The following is a 20,437-nucleotide window of genomic DNA, read 5'->3' on the forward strand; positions in this document are numbered from 1 at the left end:
TGGAATCTACATGTGTGAGGTGAATTCATGTTGTTTTCAGTGCCCATGAAAACATGATTTCTATTATTCTATTAGTAGAAAAGAGTAGGAAATGAATAAGGTTAAACTGTTGGCCTCTGGGAATACGTAAGGCAACTTTTGCTTCGCATCTTGCCAGTATAAATAAGTTAAACCAGCTGTTAGACTGTGGTCTGGGGTTCCACGATGCCTGAAACAATATTTGCAGAATAACAAGATTTATATAAATACACTAGCAAAATAGATTTTTTTAAAATTTTAAAACGTTCTGTAAATGTGAAGGAGTTTGAAATTGGAGGCTAAAAGGTTAGAAATTAAGTTTGTGTCCTCCGATTGATTAATAAAAGAAGTGATAGTGCATCCAGCAGAATATAGAATGGACGAACAGTGGCACATCAGAACAGCTCTAACTTCCCAAATAAAATGTTGACTTATTTTATATTTGTGAATTAAATAAAATATTTCACCACAAAAAAAGAAAATTACCAAGGTTAATGCAGGCACCTAAGAATCTTTGTGCAAGGACTCAAGACAATGACCACCAGAGCTGGCTGATCGAGTGGGAGCCGTGGGGAGGAGGGATGGCACATTAACTAAACTTCATTAGATGCCTCCATACTTTTTTTTATTTTTTTCAAAGACCTTTATTGCGAAATCATGAATTGACACAGCTTAGAGCCTACAACCCCAAGGGCCGGCTGCGTTACGTACAGTTACCTAGTATCATTGTCAGAGTAACACAGCCCTTCAACCGACATCCCGGAGGTCCGGCGGCGTAGTAAAGCAAGGTGTGCAAAGAGCAGTTAAATTAGTGTTCCGGATAGTTTATAGGTCTATGGTTTTTCTTTTTTTAAACAAACGTTATTGTTCGAAGCAGAAGAAATATTTATCTAAACAATCACAGTCAATAATCTCGCCATAGAGCACATACAGCACAGCAGCAACCACAATCACAATCACTGAGGGATGGTAGGCCTGGTCATTTCCATATCTGCTGATGCGGAAGTACACAATTCGCCCCAATAGGCATTCCATCGACCGCATTTCTTGTCCCAGACTCCAGGGCACCCCCTAGTTTTGTAAACCGACTTTTCAGACAGCATGCACATGTCCATTGCAGCCACCCATCTAATCAGGAGCGGTTTGTGCGGTGAGCCCCAATGCATGGCTATTTCACGCTTCAATAGGAGGAAGCTTAGGGCAGCCCATCGCTGTTCTATTGCAGTTAAATCTGTAGGGTCCCATATATTAGGAAGAGCACATTTGGGGGTCAAAGGGACCGGTTTCCCTAGAGCATCAATCATTTTCTGGACGGCGCGATTCCAAAGGTCTTGGACCGCAGGGCATTCCCACAGTATATGATAGAAGGTACGTGTTAGGCCACAATGCCGGAGTCAGAGGTCAGATGGGCGTCGGCCTATTCTGGCTAGAAGGGGACCAGACATGTATGTTCTGTGCAATATTTTTAGCTGTATTAATCTGAATCTATGGTTGATGGCTGACTCGCGTGGGGACATCAATGCTGACTGCCAGTCTACATCATCTAGGGTACCGACGTCAGCCTGCCATTTATCTCGCAGAAGGTGAAAAGTGTTTGGCATATTGTTGCACAATTTACGGTAAGTGTAGGATATCGCTTTGGCCTGAAGGGGTTCTGATAAGAGTCTGTCCTCGAGGGGGGAGGATTGTGGAAGAGAGGCGAGATCCGGGACGTTGGTGAGTATGGCGTGTTTAATTTGGAGGTATCAGAAAGTCTCGGATTGTGCCAGGTCGTATGTGTTTTGCAGCTCTTCGAATGTCAGTAGTTTGCCCTTGTGGAGCAAGTCGCCAATAGTGGATATGCCTAGTATGTCCCATTTATCAAAGCCTCTGTAATGACAGAGGGTGCCTAGCTTGTATGAGGTCCAGAGCGGGGTGGACAGTGTGAGGGTGTTGGCCCACCCGAGTTGTTTGTTCGCACGGTGCCATATTGATAGTGTGTGGGACATTGGGCCAATATGTCGGGTATGGGATCGTTTGCCGTAAAGAGCCTCAAGGTAGCCGCCACGGCCTGTCTGATATTTTTCTAAGTGAAAGGCAGGGTTTGTGGGTGTGCCGTAGATCCACGAGTTGGTGGTGACCAATTGGGTTGCCCAATAGTAGAGACGGATATTGGGGAGGGCGATACCTCCATCATACCACCCTTGCGTGAGAGAGATGAGAGCAATGCGGGGAGAGCCGCCATCCCATAGAAGGAGGCGAAGGTCTCCTTCGTTTAGGTTGAAATAAGAGTCAGCTATGGGGAATGGGAAATTTTGTAGGGCATAAAGGAATCGAGGGAGCGCAAGCATCTTAAATAGGGCAGCTCTATCTGGGAGAGAGAGGGGGAGCGTTCTCCAATGTGAGACGTCGGCATGGAGTCTCTGGAGCGGGCCTTTGAGGTTGCGTTCATGGAACAGTTGGGGGTCCAGAGTGACAAAGATTCCCAAATATTTAAAACCGTCTTGGGCGATTTCAATGGAGTAGCCTCGCGGGAGAGGTGGGGGTGGACCATGGAGAACATAGAGCACCGATTTAGACCAATTAATAGAGAAGCCCGAGTATTTGCCAAAATTGGTGACCACATGTAGCAGGCTGTTTAGGGAGGACCTGGGGGAGGAGATATTTACTAGGATGTCATCTGCGTATAGTGAAATCTAATCGACCGTGTCAGCATTCCATCGAAGGCCTCGGATGGAATTGTCTGTTCTAATCCAGTGGCCTAGAGGTTCAAGAGTGATGGTGAATAACAGGGGGGACAGAGGGCATCCTTGTCTTGTACCCCTGCGTAAAGGAAAGCACCTGGACGTATGTCCGTTGACATATACCTCTCCCCAGAGATCAGTGTAAAGTAGTCGAACCCATTGTATAAATTTGGGGCCAAAGCCAAAGCGGAGGAGTACCTCGAAGAGGTAAGACCATTCGATAGAATCGAAGGTAAGTGTTGCATCGAGGGAAAGGATAGCTGCGTCTTCTTGGAGGTACGGTATCCTACTCATGACATTGTGGACATGGTGGAGATTGAGCGCAGTGTTGCGGCCCGGCAAGAAGCCCGATTGATCTTCATGTATTAGGGCGGGGAGAACTGCCACGAGTCTGGTGGCTAGGAGCTTGGCAAGGACTTTTACTTCAGTGTTAATGAGAGAGATAGGTCGGTAGGAGCTGCAGTCAGCAGCTGGTTTGTTGGGCTTACGGATAACCACGATCGAAGCCAATCGTTGATCCTGTGGCAAGCAGCCGACTTCACAGCTTTCTTCGAACATTGCTTTAAGGTGCGGGAGGATCTCACCCGCCGTACTCTTCAGGAATTCAATTGGAACGCCGTTGTGGCCCATTGCCTTGCCTGATTAAATGGCGAACAAGGCGTTTCCAACTTCCTCCGTCGTGAGGTCAGCCTCCAGCTCCTGCATCTCGGGCTCGGAGAGAGTAGGGAGCCTCATTTCAGCAAGGAGCAGTTTGGAGTCTTCCGCGTTGTAGTGGGCTCTGGCGGTATAGACCCTTTCAAGGTGGGTGGCAAAGGCCTCCGCTATATCTCCCTGATCTGTGACAGTAGACTGATCTGGCAGGGTCAATTCTGGGATCCAACGGGAACCCTGCTCGCATTTTTCAAGCCATGCGCGCATCTTGCCTGCTCTGTCTCCCAGCTCGTAGACACGGTGACGGGTTTTGAAGAGCTTGGCTTGCGTCTTTTCAAGAGCCAGTGCTCTATATTCTATTTGTTTCGCCCGAAGGCGGGCCGTTATGTCGTCCGTGGGGTTTGTGTTGTGAAGGAATTCCAGGTTGATGGGGTCTGTTTCTACTTGTAACAAGTGTTCACTTTGTTTGTGGATGTAACCATTCTTGAGAGCTAGCGCTTTGCCCTTGATTACTGCCTTGTAGGCCTCCCATATTGTTATGGCCGAAGCCACGGATCCCACATTTTCGGCAAAGTAGTATTCGGTGTGTTCAAGCAAGCAATCTTGTATGTCAGGGATTTTTAAGAGCCAGGGAGTGATTATTATAGGGCCGCGTGTCTTTTGGCGGTGGTGTGTGAATTGCACAGTGAGTGGGGAGTGGTCGGAGATCCCTCTAGGGAGCCCCTCTGGATGGCGAAAGAACTCTAAATCAGTTGTGGGTGAGAATAGGTAGTCTATGCGGGAGCTACTGTTGTGAGTGTTGGAATAGTGTGTATAATAAGACGTGTGTGGGTGGGATAGGCGCCATAGGTCTTCGAGCCCCATTGTTTGTGAAACGTCAGATAGGTCTGAGCTCGACTTATGTGAAGGACGAGGGTGGGGCTGATCTATGGCATCATTCATCGTCATATTAAAATCGCCCACAATAAGCAGGGGTCCCTGTGGAAGATCAAGCATTAGGCGTTGTAGGGTCTGGAGTGCGGCAGTGCCTAGGGCTGGGGGGATGTAAACTGAAATGATATTTAGTGGCTTGCCTTCCCAGGTGGCCTCTACCACAGAAAAGCGTCCGAGGGGATAGGCCCACGTTTTTGTGCATGTCAGGGCCACATTTCTTCGCACCAGAATACCGGTGCCCCTGGATCCAGAGGTGAAACCGGCGTGTACGAGTAATTTATAACCACCTCGGTGCAGCGCTTGGCACGCATTACCCATTAGGTGCGTTTCTTGGAGGAGAACCCGGTCTGGAGAATGGCGTTTAAGATATTGCATGACCACCCCTCTTTTTATCCTATTGCCAAGACCGTTGACGTTCCACTTCATGATGGCAAGAGACGTTGTTGAGGGGGGTGTCATGGCGGCCTAAAGAAGTGAGATTGTGCACGGATCAGTGGTTTGTGGTGTATTGAGTGCTGTCTGTAGAAAATGGCTCCAAGGAAGAGAGCTACCGTGGCGCATTTCCGAGGACCAGCATGGCCAAAGTCTAGGCAATAGATATATCGTGGTGACATATGGTGACACATAGCTGGGCTAATAAGTGAGAAGTCGCTAGAGGTAGTCGTGTGGTCGCGGCGCGCTGCATTGCACGTTCCATGATCAAGAATTTTCTGCAATGAATAAGCAAGAACAAAAACAGAGACCAAAGGAGTCTCTCCATTAACTTCCCAACATTTCCCGTCCCTTCCAAACCCACCCCCCTTGCTGTTTCCCCCTTAACAACCCCCCTCCCTGCGTCCCTGCCCGCGGACTAAAAACCATCCACTCCCCAACTAGGCAGAGTACCTGTCGCCCCCCGAACATTGATGAGGAGTGTGGAGAGCCGAAGGTGCCCTCGTCAGCCAACAACAGGATGATGTCATCTAGTGCGAGTAAAACCAACTAAGATCAACAATAGCATTCACATAGTAGAAGTCATTGATAATACGTAAACGTAGGCTAGTCCTGCGCCCGGGGTCACATGGAAGCAGTGCAAGCTGGGGACATCGTCATAAAGCACCACTCAGCCAATCCATGCGATAATCAACAATCAAATAAGAGTCAAGGCGTGATTGAGGTAAGAGGTGGACCGTGCTTCAGTCAAATGAGTCTCTGAAGAAGGGGCCCGATATGCACTTACCATCCAAGGGTAGAGTCTGAAGATCAGAACGGAGAGCATACCGGTCTGAGGAGGAGTGGCTCAACTGTTCGATCCGGTTTGGGTTTCTAGGTCGTTACTCTTCCTGCACATTGTCTGTGAACAGGTCCTGACTTTCCGGCGGCACCACTTCGTCAGAGCGATCTGCGGATTTCTTACGCCGGTTTTGGGTGGAATTCGACTGTCGCCACCCCTTGAGCCAGTCCCAAACATCAGCAGGAGATTCGAAAAACAGGTCTTACCCTCCGCTTCAATGCGGAGTTTCGCAGGGAATAACATAGAGTATTTGATGGACTGTGCACGGAGCGCCTTCTTCACTTCCAGGAAGCTGCGTCGACGGGCCTGTACTTTCATGGTGAAGTCCGGGAAGATCGTGATCAGCGCATTGTCTATTCGTAAAGGTGGTCCCGCTCGTGCCGTTTGGAGGATGACATTGCGGTCACGGAAGTTGAACACACGGGTCACGATGGGGCAGGGGGGGAGTGCCCGGCTTCGGTCTGCCCCCCGGAACTCTATGGGCCCTTTCTATGGAAAAATAATTAGAGAGGTGTTTTGGTTGGAGGTGTTGCAAGACCAATTTCTCCACGAAGAGGTCGGTGGCCGGCTCCTCGGGGCGCTCGGGAACACCCAGGATGCGGAGGTTGTTGCGTCGGGCGTGTCCTTTGTAATCGTCAAGGAGCACCTCCATCTGGTGTTGCTGTTTCTGCAGTTGGGTCACCTGTTGCTGCAGCGTGGAGGTGTCATTGACGAGCGCCTGGGTTTTGATTTCAATGTCTTTCACCTTGGAATTCATTTTCCGGAGGTCGGCACGTAGCAGTGTCACTTCAATGTTCACCGAGTCGATGCGGGTTTCGAGTGAAGAGCGGACCCCCGCGATTGCTTCCATGACGTTGTCCAGTGTGGGAGAAGGCCTCACCTGTGGAGGGGGGGTCGCCGCTTTAAGGGTAGCATCTGGAGCCGTATCCTTGGGTTCCCCCTTAGAACCCCATGATAGTTTATTGAGTTGCCTTTGGTTTGAAGGCCGGTTGCCTTTATTGGAGGTCATCGCAGAATTAGCCCTCGCAGGGGGTTGTAGAGGCGGATGATCGTGTGGCGCACTCGCAGGAGAAGGATAGGAGGGGGGGAGAAGGAGCCTCCCACCGGCGATCCCAGGGGAGACAGAGAAGCGCACCCCGCGTTTTCACAATCTCAATTCGAGAAGGGGGTCGTGATTTCCAAGGCCCGGGTGGAGGTGGCCCCGTAGAGCAGGTTGTTGGTAAGGAGCAGGGGGTCAAGAGGAGTCTCCCTCTGCAGTCGGTGGGTCGGATGTAGGCCAGCAGTAAGCGTCTTATTGGGCACTTTGGAGGGCCTCCGAGGGGATCAAGCAACACAGAGTCCAATCCCAGCCCCTGCCAGTCGTCCCCTGCAATGCGCTCAGGCAGTAGTGCTGATGAATTGGGGGGGGAGCAGCGTCTGATATAGCGCGTCCTGATAGGCCCCGGGAATTGAAGTGCGGCGTCTTTGCAGGCCCTTCCAATGCACTGACCTGTCTTCGTCGTGGCCGTCCAAGCCTGGGCAAGAGGCAGGCCGTCAGTTGGGGACCCAGTCCCAGTCGTCTCGGTGTAGGGCAGAAAACGGTGAGTGAACCGGTGCTCAGTGAAGGTTTCCGGTGGTAGGCCCGAGCCGGGGACTCGCCTAGATTTTGGCGCCGGGCGGGTGGGGGAGACCCGAATATGACGTCTCGCTCCCCACCCGTGGGGCCACTGGCGCGTTGATGGGCTTCAGCGATGGGGAATCGCCCCCTCCAAACTCGACCGTAAGGTGTGCAGGCGCCAAGGGTCTGATACAGTCTGTGGCGGCCCCGGAGTATCACTCGGTTGTTTGGCGAGGTGCAGCCGCCATCTTGGGCCGATGTGCTCCGGACGCCGGGATTTGCGCGCAGCGGTTTCACTGCGTTAGCGGGCACCAGGAATCAGCCGGGGGCTCCTGGATAGGCAGCGATATCTGACCCGTCGTCCCCGGGCCAGGCAGCAGCACTAGCGGAGGTCTGAAGGCCGGTTGGCTTTACGGGCTGAGGAGCCGCCTGACAGCACGTCCATACTCTTCGGCATCAAGCCACGCCCCCCGCCTCCATACTTTTTAATGTGGCAATTTTTTTTCCCTATCCGTTCGCTTTTATGTTTTTTACTGTAATGATTTTAATTACTTGTACATTTAATAAATAAAGTCAACGTTTTCACCTGGTATGGGAGGGTTAGGAGTTTGGGTACTCACAACACCTTAACCGGGCGTCAGATCCTGCATCTCCTGTTCTTCCTCTTCCTGTTTGATGTCTTCCTGTCAGAAGATATCAGGCGTCTCCTCAATCTCGCGTCCCTGCATTTCTCCCATGCCAGTTGATGGTGCAGGGTCGTTTTCAATCATAACAACTGGCAAGTCTCAAAGTCTTCTTTCCTGTGCTCGGGGATAAGCACAGGTTGAAGACCTGGTGAAGGTCAGTCCACAGGTTCTTCGAGTGGCACTAGGGGCAGAATCGAAACAGAGTCCGTTCCATAAGCTGAGTATCATCGATGGAGCTGAGTGAGGGTAAAGGCATGGCCGAAGGTCGTGATAAAGCACGCCGATCCGATGAAGGAAATTCTTCCAACATTCGATACGCAAAGAAGGAAACACATTAGAAATAATACCGACGAGGGTAAGAGTGGATTACACACTTAAAGGATCCCGATAACGTTCTCGTCCGCAGAAAGAAAACAATCTAACAATGGAGTAAATCCCCATGCGCATTATCACGAAGAAGAGGAGTCACCTTACCTCGTTACTCGAAAGACTTCTTTGAAGAAAAACAAATTGCACACCGGACACAACATTAGATGGCAGGAGTATGCAAAGCATGTGTATCTACAGTCTCACATGCCCACATGTTTCTTCACTTTAAATTCCTCCAATTTAAACAAATGGCTATATTTTTCCGTTATAAATATGGCACAGTGTCTACAGGCCACTGGGAGCATACTTGGGAATGGGAGAACTTGGTTTTATAGAATCTATTTAAACATAAAGTTTACTCTTCGGTTTAATTTTCTCCCATTTTAAAGTGTTGCCTTCACACACAGCAGGCATCTTGCTCCCAGTGGCTGGTAGATACTGTCATTTTATAACTGAAAAATACAACCATTTATTCAAGTGGGAGAAATTTAAAGTGCAGCAAAAAGTTTCATGTTATGAACATTTTTGTAGAACATTTTTCTGCACTTTAAATTTCTTCCATATACAAAAAAGGTTGTATGTTTGGGTTACACATGTAGGGGGGCCACATATGGCCAAAGGAATGCCCTGTACCATAAGTACATACAACACAGGCTCTTAGTCACCCATACACATATATCCCATTCATATGTACACATGTTCATAGGCCACTGACTCACATGGTAGCACAGTCATAGTGCCCCGATTCAAAGTATTTTTCTCAAAGCACAGTATCTGGCTCTATGAACATTAGGCTTAAAGTCAATTAAGCGGGGCATTGAGATGTCTGGTAACAATGTGCGAGTTGCGTAGCCTTCTGTAGCTCACAATGATTTTCACTGATCAGAAGTAGCTCTCATTACACAAAAGTTTAGAAACCCCTGATTTCTTCAAAAGCTGAAGATTCTCTTGTTTGGATAGGCAGCTTTAGACCAGCATCAAGAGACCCCTAATTGTGGTGGCCGCCCTATAAATGTTGTCACTCCAGGTCTTAATCGACATAAAAGTCTCAGACAGATGTGAACAAGAAGCACTTAATTTACACAGCCATCTCATGTTTAACATAAAGATGAATGTTTATAAACTGCTTGTCAAGAGAAACAAATAAAAATTCATTATTGTAGAAATAGTAAAGACTATAGATTACACGTGGTGTGTGGTTTGTGTAACATTCAGAAGGCAGTAAAAACTCAAAAAGTTCCTCCATCAAAATTCCATCCTAGGGTTGAAAATAAATGGGACAGCCACTTGTCTTATGATTTAAAGCTTATTGGTGGACATCCTCACTGCATGCAACGATCACCTCAATGTGAATGCTGTCTGGCTCACAACTCAAAACTCATGGTGGGCATCCCACATACTAGCAGATAAATCAGCAAGGAAGCTCTTGACCGCAAGCATGAATAATCCCTAAATGAAAAGCTTGCTTCTCAACATAATATAATGCATCACAATAGCTAACAAACGATAAAACCCATGTACACACAAATGCACACATAAAGTCAAAAATATATTCCTTAAAGAATATAATTAACGATATATAATGTGAGTTTCAGAGGGTATCTCGAAAAGAACATTCAAAACAAATTGAACTATGATCTCGTTACATGTGTCACATGTTTAATAGAGAGGAAGGAGATCATATTGGGGTTAATTTGTGATAAATGACTTGTGTAACTCTTACTAAATCATTTGTAAGAAAGAGAACAAGGCGATAAATAAGAAATAAGGCGACTGAACAATAACCATAAAATGTAAGGGTGTTTAAAAACAAGACAAAGCTAGGTAAAAAGAAAAGTGATAAGACAGAATGGAAAATAAACATACCTTTCTTCTCCTCTTCTGAAATGTAGTAGATCTTGTGATTTACATACTCTGCGTAGGAAGCAGCATACCACACCTGTAATGGAAACAGAGCCAACAATTAACTCCGGAGGATTTTCATACACAAAGAGGGCAGTAAGATGAAGGCAATAAACATATTGATCATGAACTGTTGCTCAACCGTGCTTTGCACTGTTTCTAGTAAGGACCTTGTAGTTGTATATTTCACAGTTTGTCTGTTACATCACAATTGCAGATTTCAGTTCTAGTGCACCACTGCGTAATGGTTATTTTAGTTGTTCATGGAGTAAGCATTCCCTCATACGTTGCTTTAATTTAAATCCTAGTAGGTATATTGTTTTTTTGGAGCTCTTCAGATTATAACAATCAGTTAGGAGCTTGGTTGAATAACCTCAGCAATGTCAACGAATATCCAAGATGGAGGACTTAGTTGAAAATCTCATCCGGGAGCTTTTTGGGGATGTGCTTTCGCCTTTCTTCGTTGTGGAGCGGGCCCACCGGTCCCTCGGTCCACGACCTCGCCCTGGTATGCCCCCCCCCCCCCCGTCCCATAGTGGCGAAGATCTTGAACTTTCGTGATCGCAACACCATCCTGTGGGCTGCACGGGACAGGGGCACAATCACGCATCAGGGCAATACCCTCTCATTTTACCCCGATTATACCATGACTTTACAGGCCGCCAGGAGGGAGTTTTTTCCTGCCAAGCGGATCCTTCAGAAACATGAGGTCTCCTTCTCCCTGGCCTATCCGGCGAAACTGAGGGTCCGCCAGGGCTCCAAGATGCTTGTCTTCCCCGATCCGCGGGAGGCACTCGCTTTCGCCAAACGACTGGATAAGAAATCCAGAACATCTTCCTCCGGATCCTCGCTTGAAGCTGCCAACCTCCTGAGTGACAATGATTTTTCAGTTTGACTGTGCACTATTGTGTTTCCTTTGTGATTTGATACTGGCCCAGATTTCCTTGCACGCCTGGCTTTTACCCGCCTCTCCATCTGTGGGGACCATGATTTTCGCTCCTTGAAAGAAAGTGATTGTGATTTTCTCCCACTCTTTTCTTTTTAAGCTGGTATTTGTCATTGTTCATTTCTCTGATTGTTGTGTAGTTACGACACTTTGCTTTATTTATTCCTTTCTCACGATGCTGCCACTCACCTGAGCTTGGGCAACCTGCTCCTCTGCAGGGGTGTCCGCCGACTCCTGCCATGCCCTACCTGGGATTATTCCGGCTTCTGTTGTTTGGTCGCCCCTTCCAAGTTCTGGGTCCCTTGGGTGGGGTGGGGGGTGCTCTCAGCCTGATTGGGGGTTGGAGTGGGTGGGTACTTTGGGGTTTTTTATTCTGTGTGCTCTGCGCAGAAATTGGTCTGCGGATATTGGGGGGTGGCTGGGTGGTTTTGTTCCACTAGCGAGGTGGTGGTTTTGTTTTGCTGCTGTTCAGTTGCTTCATTTTGACACTGCATGTCCCAGTTTAGACGCTGTGCTATGCTCGAGGATTTGTCTTTCTGATATTGATGCAAGGTGCCTTATTCTATGTCATGTATTAGGATCATCGCTGTGGCTGTTTTCATTTTACAGGTTGTCATTTGCATCACACTGGCCCGCTTGCGGCTCCTTATGTCCCCTTCATTTCCTTTGCGCGCTGGCGACCCCCCTGGGGTGGCCTTCACTTCCTTGGGCTGCCTCCACACTTGCACTCCCCTATAGGCCATTCGCTCCCCTTATAGCCACCAAGTGTTGGGCACGATTATGTCCCCTGCTGTTCACCCTGCATAACGCTGCCCCGTCTCCCTTCCCATGGCTAATTTAACCTGTTGGACATGGAATGTCCGTGGCTTGAATGATCACCGCAAGGCTCGTTTGACACACGCCCATCTACAGCGCCATAGTGTGGACATTTGTCTTTTACAGGAGACACACTTACTCCACGGCTCGGTTTCCAGGCTCCGTGCGCGTTACTGGGGGAATCCCACTCCTCCACTTATTCGTCTTATGCTAGAGGAGTCTCGGTCCTGTTGCGCCGTGGCCTCACCTGGCAGACCTCTCGTGCCCTTATCGACCCGGAGGGCAGATAGGTTATCTTGCATGATTTATTGCTCGCTCAGCCTGTCACCATTGCCGCGGTCTATGGCCCGAACTCTGATGACCCGGAGTTCTTCCATCACGTCTGGCATCTGATTTCCTTCTGTGGTCCCGAGGCCGTGATCTGGGGTGGGGATTTTAATGTTACCCTCTCTGCGACGCTGGACCGATCGGGCTCTTAACGGTCTCACCCACGTGCTGCCACTGCTCTTTCCTCTATTTTGACTGACAATTCGCTCTTTGACGTTTGGTTTCATCTCCGCCCTGACGCCTGGGATGGCACTTGCATCACGGGTACGAGAGGGTGTTGGTCGAGAATTGACCTCTGGATCGCCTCGCTGGACGTCCTGTCCTGGAGTATTGAAGCAATCCATATGGCCCGCACTCTCTCTAATCACGCGCCTGTCCGGCTTCTCATCCGACCTCGTAATTCTCAGCGACGGGCCTTCACCTGGCGTCTTTCTCCCAATGCCCTTAGGGACTCTGTATTTTGTGACGAAATCCAGACCGCCATAACTAACTATTTCGAGCTCAACGCGGACTTTGTTGACTCTGCCTCTACCCTCTGGGAGGGTTTTAAAGTATTCATTCGGGGAGAATGCATCTCCAAGCAGGCGGGTGTTCTCCGTTCTATCCGATCCGCATTCGCTGGGTTGAAGGGGGAGATCCGGGACCTGGATGCCGCCCTCGCGAACGGCGCTGGCCCCGATACGTTGGCGCTATTGCGTCAAAAACATTGAGTTTTCGGACGAGGCGGCCGCGAGCTGTCCTTCCTAGGGAGGGAGGGCCGGACCCGCCGCTTCGGAGAGGGGGACGGCCCGGGGTGCACCCTTGCCAACCTACTACGCCCACCGCGCGCTGCTTCCTACATTAAGGCCCTCAGTGATGGGGAACCAGATCGCACCACGTCCTCGGAAGAGATCACATCCCGCTTCCTTGCCTTCTATTCCCGACTCTACTCTGCTGGCTCCCCTCCTTCTCCGGATGATTTTGACCAGTATTTTGAGTCCCTCGCCCTTGTCTGGCTCGCGGATTACCACCGCAAATTCCTCGGCGAACCTTTCTCAAAGGAGGAAATACTGGCGGCCATTAGCGGCCTACCAAGCGACAAAGCACCGGGCCTGAACGGCCTTCCTGCCTCCTTTTATAAAACGTTTGCCTCCATCCTGGTCCCACATTTGGCTGCCATGTATAACGAGTCCTTTGACACAGGCACGCTCCCGCCATCTCTCCGCGAGGCCTCGCTGACCCTGCTCCTCAAATCCGATAAACCTGCCGACCGGTGTGATTCCTACTGCTCCCTCTCCCTTAATAATATAGACAATAAAATCTTTGCCAAACTGATTGCCTCTCGTCTCCTTTTGTTAATGCCCACCATTTCCCTCCCCGACCAATCTGGCTTCATCCCCGTAGGGCAACCTCCCATAATCTCCGTACCATCTTTTCCGTCCTACATCAAATTAATCCTGACCTTCCGGCCATGGCTGCTCTGCTCAATGCCACGAAGGCGTTTGATACGCTGGAGTGGCCCTTCCTTTTTTTTATCCTATCACGTATGGGTTTCAGTGCGGAATATTAAGCTCTCATATACCAACCCCACCGCCCGGCTTCGCATAAATGGCCAGGTATCGGACTCCATCAGCATTGCTCGTGGAACAAGGCAGGGTTGCCCATTGTCGCCCATGCTTTTTGTCATTGCCATGGAACCCCTAGCTGCCCGGCTATGGCAGCACCACACTCACAGGGGTATCGGCTTTTCGTCCCGCTCCCTCCTAGTCTCCATGTATGCGGACGACGTTACTGTTTACGTTCACCATTCCCAGGATAATCTCAGTCCCCTGGTGCGGGAGGTTATTCGATTTGGCATGCTCTCGGGCATTCAGGTCAACTGGAGTAAGTCCGTGCTCTTCCCCCTGACAGATGCCACTCTCCCGTTCGTGCCCGATTTTCCTTTTGAGTGGGCGTCTAGCCCTAGGCATCATTTGGGCATTTGGCTGAGCAGGGACCCGGATGAACTCTGGAGGTCCAATTCTGGCCGCGCTGTAGACTGGTCTAAGATCCCTCTGTGGAGCTGATTGCCGTTGTCCCTTGCTGGCCGCATAGCCATAGCCAAGATGGTGGTCCTCCCCAAATTCCTCTACCTCTTCCCCAACATACCTATCCCCCTTACCACTTATTTTTTTTGTAGGCTACGTTCTCTAGTCGTTTCATTGGTTTGGGCAGGGCGGCAACCCAGGATTGCCTATGACATCCTAACCCTGCCCGTGTCGGCAGGTGGTCAGGGTGCGACAGACTTTCGTCTATACGGACTTTGTGCTCAGGCCAGTTTTCTTCATTTTTGGCTGCATCCCAACCCTACCAGCCTCACATTGAGGTGGAATTGGACGTTGCTTCCCCCTGGCCTCTATCTACGGCATTGTTTGCCCCTGCAGTGCACCCCCGGACAGAGGTGAATACAGTGGAGACGTGGCGCTGGGCGTGGTCATTTCTGCGCCGTCTCGCATATCTTTCTTTTTTATCTGCCAATGCCATATTCATTACTGACCACCCGAATTTTCCGCCCCTTCAGTCTTCTAGTATGTCTCGGCATGCGGCACTGCGGGGCTTGAGGACTGTAGCAGATCTGTATCCTTAAAATTCCTTTTACTCACTTCCAGAGTCCCGATCCTTGATGGATACACTCCTATATTACCAGCTGCGTGCCACTTGCCGGAAATTACACCCGACCTTTCCGCAAACCCCGCCCACTTTCCCGGCCCTGGATTTTGTATATACTTCTGCATCCCCACTCAAGCTTGTCACCAGATTATATGCTTTTGCCCTGCTATCCTCTCCCATCTCCTCGACTCGGGCACGCGAGGCGTGGAGTGCGGATCTTGGCGTGGATATCTCCGACGCCGACTGGCTTTATTGCTGTAACCAAACTACAAAACTTTCCCCGAACTACCGACTCCGTTAGGTCCATTTCAATTTTCTGCACAGGTTTTATCGCACTCCATTGCATCTTCATCGCCTAGGCCTTAGTCCCGAGGACTACTGTGTGCGATGTTCCGCACCTGCTGCAGATTTCGTCCATCTGGCCTGGCTCTGTCCTAGGGTGCAGGTGTTCTGGCTGGAGGTCTGCTCCACTATCTCTGAAATTACGGGTACAGCTGTTCGTCCTGACCCCCTTCTCTGCCTTCTCGGCTTCGTCAAATCTAGCCCTGATGCTTTGCGCCATCTGATTTCGATGCTCTTGGTATTGGCCAGGCGCAGGGTGGCCATGTGTTGGGGCCGTCGGCCTGCCCCAGCGGTGGCGAATTGTTTGGAAGATGCCTCCCACTGTCAGATGCTACTTTCTGAATTTTGGGACCTGTTGCCTGCTAGATCTCGACCTGTCGATATTTGGGGCCCCCTGGTCGCCTATCTCCTTTCCGCCCCCCCCCTTGCGGAGCTGCCTCCCCTGCGCTCCCCGCCGGCCCTGCGACCGCGGCGGCCGCGGAGATGGCCAATGCATAGCCCCTTTCTTCAATTCCCCAGTGCTTCTGCTGCCTATGGGTCCCTCAGCTGGCGCCCCCATTGATTGCCCCGTTGGGAGAATTGCCTCTGGAGTCGCTGTGCTGAGATTGGATCTTTCCCACCCTGCAGCATGATGGGCCATATGGGATCCAGCCCCCTCCTCCTGTATCCCCTGCTCCTGACATTGCCTCTCCTGCGCTCCCCGCCGGCCTTTGGCCCGCAGCGGCCGCCGGTGCTGGTCTGTGCTGGACCACTACCTATTTCCTTCCCGGTGGACCCTGCGCCCTCTTGCACTCCGGGGTTTTTCCCTTGTTTTGTTTGCCCACCTGGGAGAATATGTTACTAGGTGTAGGAAGGTGGACACCTGACTATGGTTACCCCAGATTTTTTGCCTTGTGTTTAGCTGGTTTTCGACTTAGTTGGCCTGGTTCACTGCTAATCAGGGCCCCAGGCTATATGCTCTCTCCTTAAAATGGACTCCATGCACCCTAGGTGCATAACCAAATTGGTACTGGACAGCTTGTCAGCCCCTATATAGTGCACTATAGGTGCCAAGGGCATAGGTGCATCCAAGGCCTACCAGGGGCTGCAGCATAGCTTTTGCCACTCCTGGCTGGTTCTTAAATTGACACAACTGGCTGATCACTCAGCTGGGGCAAGGTGGTGTAATCACCCCTTGCTTAGATATAGTATACCTATATCTAAACCTATATCTAGACACATATAAACCTATAAGTCACTCCTATGGAAGGCCTTATCAATCCTGGAGGCAGAGTGCTTGGTTTTATGTGAGATGGTGCTCTAGCATGAGCTGAGCCTGTCTGCAGCTGTCGGGAACAACTCCCTTAGCTGTTCCGGGATATTGCCATACCATATACTCTTAAGTGCATTATAATCCATTGCGGTTATGTGCTAACTTTGGTTTGGCTTTATCAAAACATATCGTGTAAGGTGTCATACGATTTGGAATACTATCCCCTCGACAGTCCTATCGACGGGGATAGCATTCTGAGGAAATAGAAATTTTACGTGGCCAGTGTGTCCCCTACATGTACCCCATGTATGTCCACGTCACCATGCACTTCCCCTCTTCTGCCTGTATTATAATGCCTCCGCATTTCCGTCCAATGTTAGCATGTCAGTCACCAAGCCCTCCATGAAAGAAACGTCAATTCTGCACTGAGGCCTATGTTGCCAATGTATTTGCATGGTGCACGTTTAAAAGTCGAGATGAACTCGTTTATGTGGCTCAGCTGAGCCAGGACCCGAATTCAGGCTCCATGCCTCCTGACACTCTGAAAACTGCAGTTTAGCTATGTATCCCTGACCTCTCACATACTTCCTGCTCAGCCAATAAGTGCCCAGCCCGGCCTGCCAAGACAGTATTTTGCTTACAGTTATCTGCTCTGTTCCACAGAAACACATTCCTGCTTAATAAAAAAGGGTAAACATATTCCGCCTGCAGAAGATAGGGCTTAGCCTTTCTGTCTCCATTCAAGTGATTTACAGAACCCGCATCCATAGAAGGCCCATGGCCCCACGCAATGCACAAAGAAATATATGCACACACTAACATTTAGTGATGAGCAGCCTTTGCTCGAGCGACCTTTAAGTCAGATTATACATCCTCCAAACTCAAGATATCAGATAATACCAGAAGTGCAGGTCGTCCTGACATCCAAGGTTTCTCTACTAGCACGAAAGTCAGCTCCCCCCAGCTTCCCCCAGTTATACGTCATTTCCACGTCATGACCAAGCCGCGCACACAAGTAGGGTAAAGGTTCCAGCTGACCATGCAGACCCCCTCTATGTATCCACCCACCTATGACACACCTATGACTCATCAAGTGAACACCCACGTGTACGCCTTCTTACACGCCCTTTTCACGCCCATGTGCTCTTATCTCTCACCTTCGCATGCTCCGCCTGGAGCGTTCCGCCTTCTCTATGCAAGTTAATGTATGTTTTAAGTATAAATAATGAACTCTGTGAATAAAGTTCAGATGACGATCCTTCCTGATCCCTAGTGGTGATGGAACCCGATTCTCCTGAGGAAATATAAATTTTATGGTCAAGATTGTGTTCCCTAGCGTGTACCCCACCGACTCCATGTACCAGCTTAGAGTGCATGTAACTTCCCTCCTGTGCCAGTTACGAAGACGCAAATACATTTGCGTCCAACGTCAACATGTCCTCTTTCAGACCCACCCTGAATGGGTTGAATAGTCCGTTCCTAAGTATGCTATGCCAACGTCTATTTGTAGTGTACCTTACACGTTTTTCAGCTCTGGCAAAGTAGGCCCTGAATTTCTGCCATCGAGCCATTTTTCTGGCTTCTGACTCTAAAATCCTCAGCCCAGGCTGCCTCTGTACCCGTGAACTCTGACTTACTTCTAGCGCGGCCCACCGTGCTCAGCTCAGCCTGCTGCCTGCCAAGACTGACTATAACCTTCGAGTTATCTGTTCCGCTCCTCGAAAATACATTCCTGCCTGCTAGCTTCAGTAAACATCTCCCTCATCTGTAGAGCAAAGGGCCAACCTGTCTCCGTGCAAGTAAATCATAGCCTCCGTTACCATGCTCCCATGGAAGGCCCATGCCCCCACGCTTCTCATGCAGACACTCAGGCGCTTATACACGCACTCACAGTCAGTATAGAATAGCTTCTGCCCCAGAGACCTTTCCCTCCAGATAGTATGGTTCCCAAACATCAGATATCAGATATGATAGAAGTACAAGTTGATCTGACATGCCAGACTTCTGTCTCTTTCCGTCAGTGTAAATGTCAAGTTTCCTGCACCCTCCAGTTACACGTCAATCACACGTCATGCAGCTGCGCGCGCATCCAAGTTTCCGATTTCTGCTGACATTGCAACATTTCTGTTAGTGCCACCCCTTCTGTGACACCTATCTGGTGACGTTTCTAGCACACACCTCTAGTTCACGCCTTCTGATTACGTATTGCTAACACGTGGTTACTGTTATCTTGTCTTCTCTCAGCTGTTACGCCCACCACATGCTTTTCTATGACAATGAATTAAGTATATAAGCTATGTACTGTCAATAAAGTGTGGTGCGCACTCTTCTATCCCTTCCTGAACCCTGTGTGGTTGCGGGAACATGATAGCTAAACTATGACCATTCCTTTTTAAGGAATAAAACCCCTAAGAACTCTAACACCACGGACTCTGCCTCCTTCTTTCTGATTGAGTTATTATTGATTAAGTACTTACCTGCATAGAAATTAAGAGAGTAAATTAAATATTTACCACATTTTGGCGCCCGAATAGGGACCCCTCCCCCACCTCACGCGCCGGTTGGTGCATTGCAAGCTCTGTACCCTGCCATCAGCTTGACGGAAACTACGCGTACCGGCAGGATTTCCTGCATCTCCCTCTGGCCCACGGAGGTGACGAAGACTGCGATCAGTACCCAGACGAGGCGGTGAGGAGTGCGGAGGATCCCGACCAGAGCCCAGCCGAAGGAAGCAAGGTCCGAGGTGTCAAGAGGCCCACCAGTTTCCCGAAGTTTTCCGAAGTTTTCCGAAGTTAAGCCGAGTCCAGTCCAGTCGAGTTTTCCGAGGCCTTCCGATTTCCGTGCTTCCCGGTGAGTACCATTGCTGGGTCGTATCAAGACGGGTTTGGGTACACAAGTCCGGTCTGCACTGTTTTTAGGCAGTGTATCTGTGCTGTTTAGCAGTACATCTGTAATTTCAAGTTTCTGCACTGTTTTTAGACAGTGTATCAGTGCTGTTTAGCAGTACATCTGTATCAAGGGGTAGTGATATATGTTTTAAATGTTTTTATGTGATTAATGTCGTGGTATGAATGTGACCGTTTAATGTGCATTATTGTGTTTCTTGTATAAATAGCTGAATTCAGTATTAAGTAGGTAAGATCGAGCTTTCAGTACTAAGTAGAAACAAGATGCCGTTTTTCAACAAGCTAAAGCAGATAGGAACTAGGAAAGGGATACTGGAGGAAGAAATCCCTATTCCCCCTAGGGACACTCCAGGTAATTTCATGTACCACAAGCATGGCTTAGATGCCATATTGTATCTAGATTTATGGGCCGATTACACAAAGCATCTAGACGAGAGACACAGATGGCCAGTTACTGGAACATGGGATGCCGAGTGCATCATGAAGGTAGAAGAAGCACTATGGAAAAAGAAAGCCAGACAATCTCAGAAAGACGCCATAGAGTTTTGGCGTAAGGAATCACATAAGCGTGCTGAAAAAGCACTACGTAGAGAAGACAGACTTAGAGAATCAGATAAAGCTCAAGAAAACGAATTAGTTACTGAAGGGATCCGAGTAAAAACAGAACAAGTAGACCGTGCACGAAATAACCTCGTAAACGGTATGTATCTCGCGGCCGAGGGTTCGCCTGAGGCCATTTCAAAAATACCGAAAAATCTGCCGCCACCATTAGTGCCAACTAAAGTAAATCACAGGACCACTAAAGACATATTCCTGAATTCCTACCTAGAAGATGTAGCACCCGCTTACACCAATCTGCCTGTCCGCACCCTGCCTAACGACAGGGATGGGGGTGGTAACCCGCCCCAAGATCATATTCCGCCAGTTCCACAACAGATTCCTCCAGCTCCACCACTTCCCGCAGTTAAAATAGATCTACTGAAACCACGGCTACCTGACGTTACCAAAGGACAAATTCAAGTTCAGATACAGACTCCTCAGAGAGATAATGCCCAAGCTTCCGCTTCA

The 20,437-nt window shown here is 49.4% G+C and overlaps 1 protein-coding gene across 2 annotated transcripts in view; it reads right to left on the reverse strand.

Moving 5' to 3' along the window:
- Positions 1–20,437, reverse strand: part of PRDM10 (PR/SET domain 10) — a 1,138,198-nt gene that overhangs the window by 829,057 nt on the left and 288,704 nt on the right. For both annotated transcript variants that reach the window (XM_086956905.1, XM_086956904.1), the window contains exon 9: positions 10,117–10,189. In XM_086956905.1, coding sequence (XP_086813031.1) covers positions 10,117–10,189 — 73 coding nt within the window. The remainder of the gene's footprint in view (positions 1–10,116; positions 10,190–20,437) is intronic.

The sequence above is a fragment of the Lissotriton vulgaris genome, chromosome 2_1 (genome assembly GCF_964263255.1).
Source record: "Lissotriton vulgaris chromosome 2_1, aLisVul1.2, whole genome shotgun sequence".
NCBI lineage: Eukaryota > Metazoa > Chordata > Amphibia > Caudata > Salamandridae > Lissotriton > Lissotriton vulgaris.